Here is a 2,290-nt window from a genome sequence, read left to right on the forward strand (position 1 = left end):
TTTGGCTGGAAGAGTGTTCAATTGAAAGCTAAGTCACCTTTGTTTGATCGGTATACCTAAATCGCTTGATTATAGTTTTTTTGTTGTCATTGTCTCATATTAGTTGTGGAACTCACATGAGACAATGTATAATATACTAATATGGAAGGGCACAGACCTCGGAAAATACAAAACGGCATTGTCTTCACGTGACTTCCATAATAAACACGGGAATACAACAGATATCAATAATAATTACTACGCAATTATTGACAGTACGTGAATTAACGGTGTTGTCTTAGCAAAATGATGATATTATCTTGGCCAGGCTCGTGACGTCCCACATATCCTTGTTCGCACGGAGAAACATGAACATCTCAAAGTGCGCACTGAACTTGCTGCTTCATGTGGCGTGAGGACCACCTTGCACTGCGTAAGGAGACGCTCACAGGTGATCAATGTCGGTAGAACCACTGCCGCCAACGACGTGTACGCCACTTTTTGGGTCAGCCCCACTGAGTGACCTGGGCAGCTTAGCTGTCTTGGGGACTCTTACGCTTGCGACCGCTCGTGCGCGGCTGTTCGCCAGACCACGGCGCCTCGAAATGTTTCAGCGCAATGGTTTTAGCGGACAAAAATTTCTCTTTATCGCAAAGCTTGACCAGTCCATTTTCAAAAGCTGGAGAATGCACAACTTTGGCAGTTGGTTAAAGAGGGCCACCCATAATTGGGTAGTCTGCAATCACCGGATCAATAAGGAGACACACCTCGCCCACAGTAGTGGCCTTGGACTCCAATAAGTGCTTCAAAGGCGCCGCCGACTTCTTGTGATCGCAAGTTGACAGCACCATCTCCTTTACAGCTTCTACAAAAGGAATAGACGACCTTATCTCTCTGTAGCGTTGCAGCATATCGTATTGTGCATCGGATTAACCCTAGCAGTTAAAATCGCGTTACTAACCACGAATAGCTGCTGCAACAAGTCAACAACCTGATGCTGCAGCTGCGCCAGGCAAACAATACGGCGGGGATACTTAAGCTCATTCCGTTACGCGCGAAGAAACACAACGTGACTCGCTGGTCATCTAGGCGCTCACTAACTACATGAAGGCGGTCGTGCGGATGCGACTTCTGCGCAAGGACATTGATCCGAAACAAGATGGAGGTATCATAATCTACGAGGACAAAAAAGGTGATATGACATTGGCAAAGAATACTGGTTATCGAGCTCGCACCAAGCCCATCGACATTCGCTACAATTTTTTTATTCGCGAGAAGGTTACGAGCGGTGGGGTTTGGCTGGAGTGCGCTAGCACCACGAACCAGCTCGCTGGTTATCTTACGAAGGCCTTATCCCCGAAGATTCTGCGCTAGCTGTTTTGGACGCAGTAACGTCAGAATAAAGCTCGAGACATCGAATTGAGTGGGCGTGTTGAGGATGCACTTAGCTGTCTACTCATCTGGATGTGTACCGCTTGGCACAAGGCGTACGAGTACTGAATACGTGCTACAATTGAGTGACATGAACAGTACGATCTCATAGGCAGACAATTTGATATCCTGGATTTTGATTGGGCGTCAACTTCAATTCGACCTATATCGCGATCTGCTGCGAGAGGACAATCGTGACATTTTGTACACTGTATACAAGTATTTCGGTTGCAGTATACTGTTTGTATACGCAGTGGGAGGTACGTGGAGGCAGCATGTATGATAGAGGAAGAAATGCAAGCTTTTAACTCAATCAAACTCACTTTCAAATTTCCAGTCACCACCTCACATCGACTATAAGCCTCGTTCGCATTGTCATCTACTCTCAATTGTAACACACGCACCTGATGTATCGGTAGTGAAGTCATCCTTAAACGTTTAAGCCGTACTGTGAATATGATTACCTATATCTGCACATAACACAAGCACGTGAAGCATAAATCGCGGAGTCCCCGTATTTTATTCAGTTGAATCATGGACAAAACATGAAAAATAATGGGCAGAACATGAAAGTTCATGGCCATGTACTGGGCCTCAGTCGATTTCAGTGCGACGGTTTTCTGAAAGCTTGATTGCTACACAACACATCATGAGCATTCCGCTCACGGAGCGTCTGCCCTCACGGTTCTCGGCTTAATCTACGTCGGAGTATGCGGCGAGCTCCGTTCCTTGTCGGTCGTACATGTACGTGACCGGCCAATGATATGCCGAGTTTGTTGGCAATACTTTGATTGATGCTTCAATTTTCGGTGACAACAAACTGGATCATGTCGACAAAAATTGCTGTAAAACGCTAATACATTCCGAAAGAGGGCGATAT

General features: G+C 46.0%; 1 protein-coding gene across 1 annotated transcript; it reads left to right on the forward strand.

Annotated features, from left to right (window-relative positions):
• Window positions 1-1,083: 1,083 nt before the first annotated feature.
• PITG_21978 (uncharacterized protein) lies at window positions 1,084-1,353 on the forward strand (the record flags this gene model as incomplete). Its single annotated transcript, XM_002996818.1, has 1 exon — window positions 1,084-1,353. The coding sequence occupies one exon, from the start codon at window positions 1,084-1,086 to the stop codon at window positions 1,351-1,353; it is 270 nt and encodes an 89-aa protein (XP_002996864.1).
• Between the last annotated feature and the right edge of the window lie 937 nt (window positions 1,354-2,290).

The sequence above is a fragment of the Phytophthora infestans genome, genomic scaffold, assembly GCF_000142945.1.
Source record: "Phytophthora infestans T30-4 supercont1.880 genomic scaffold, whole genome shotgun sequence".
NCBI lineage: Eukaryota > Oomycota > Peronosporomycetes > Peronosporales > Peronosporaceae > Phytophthora > Phytophthora infestans.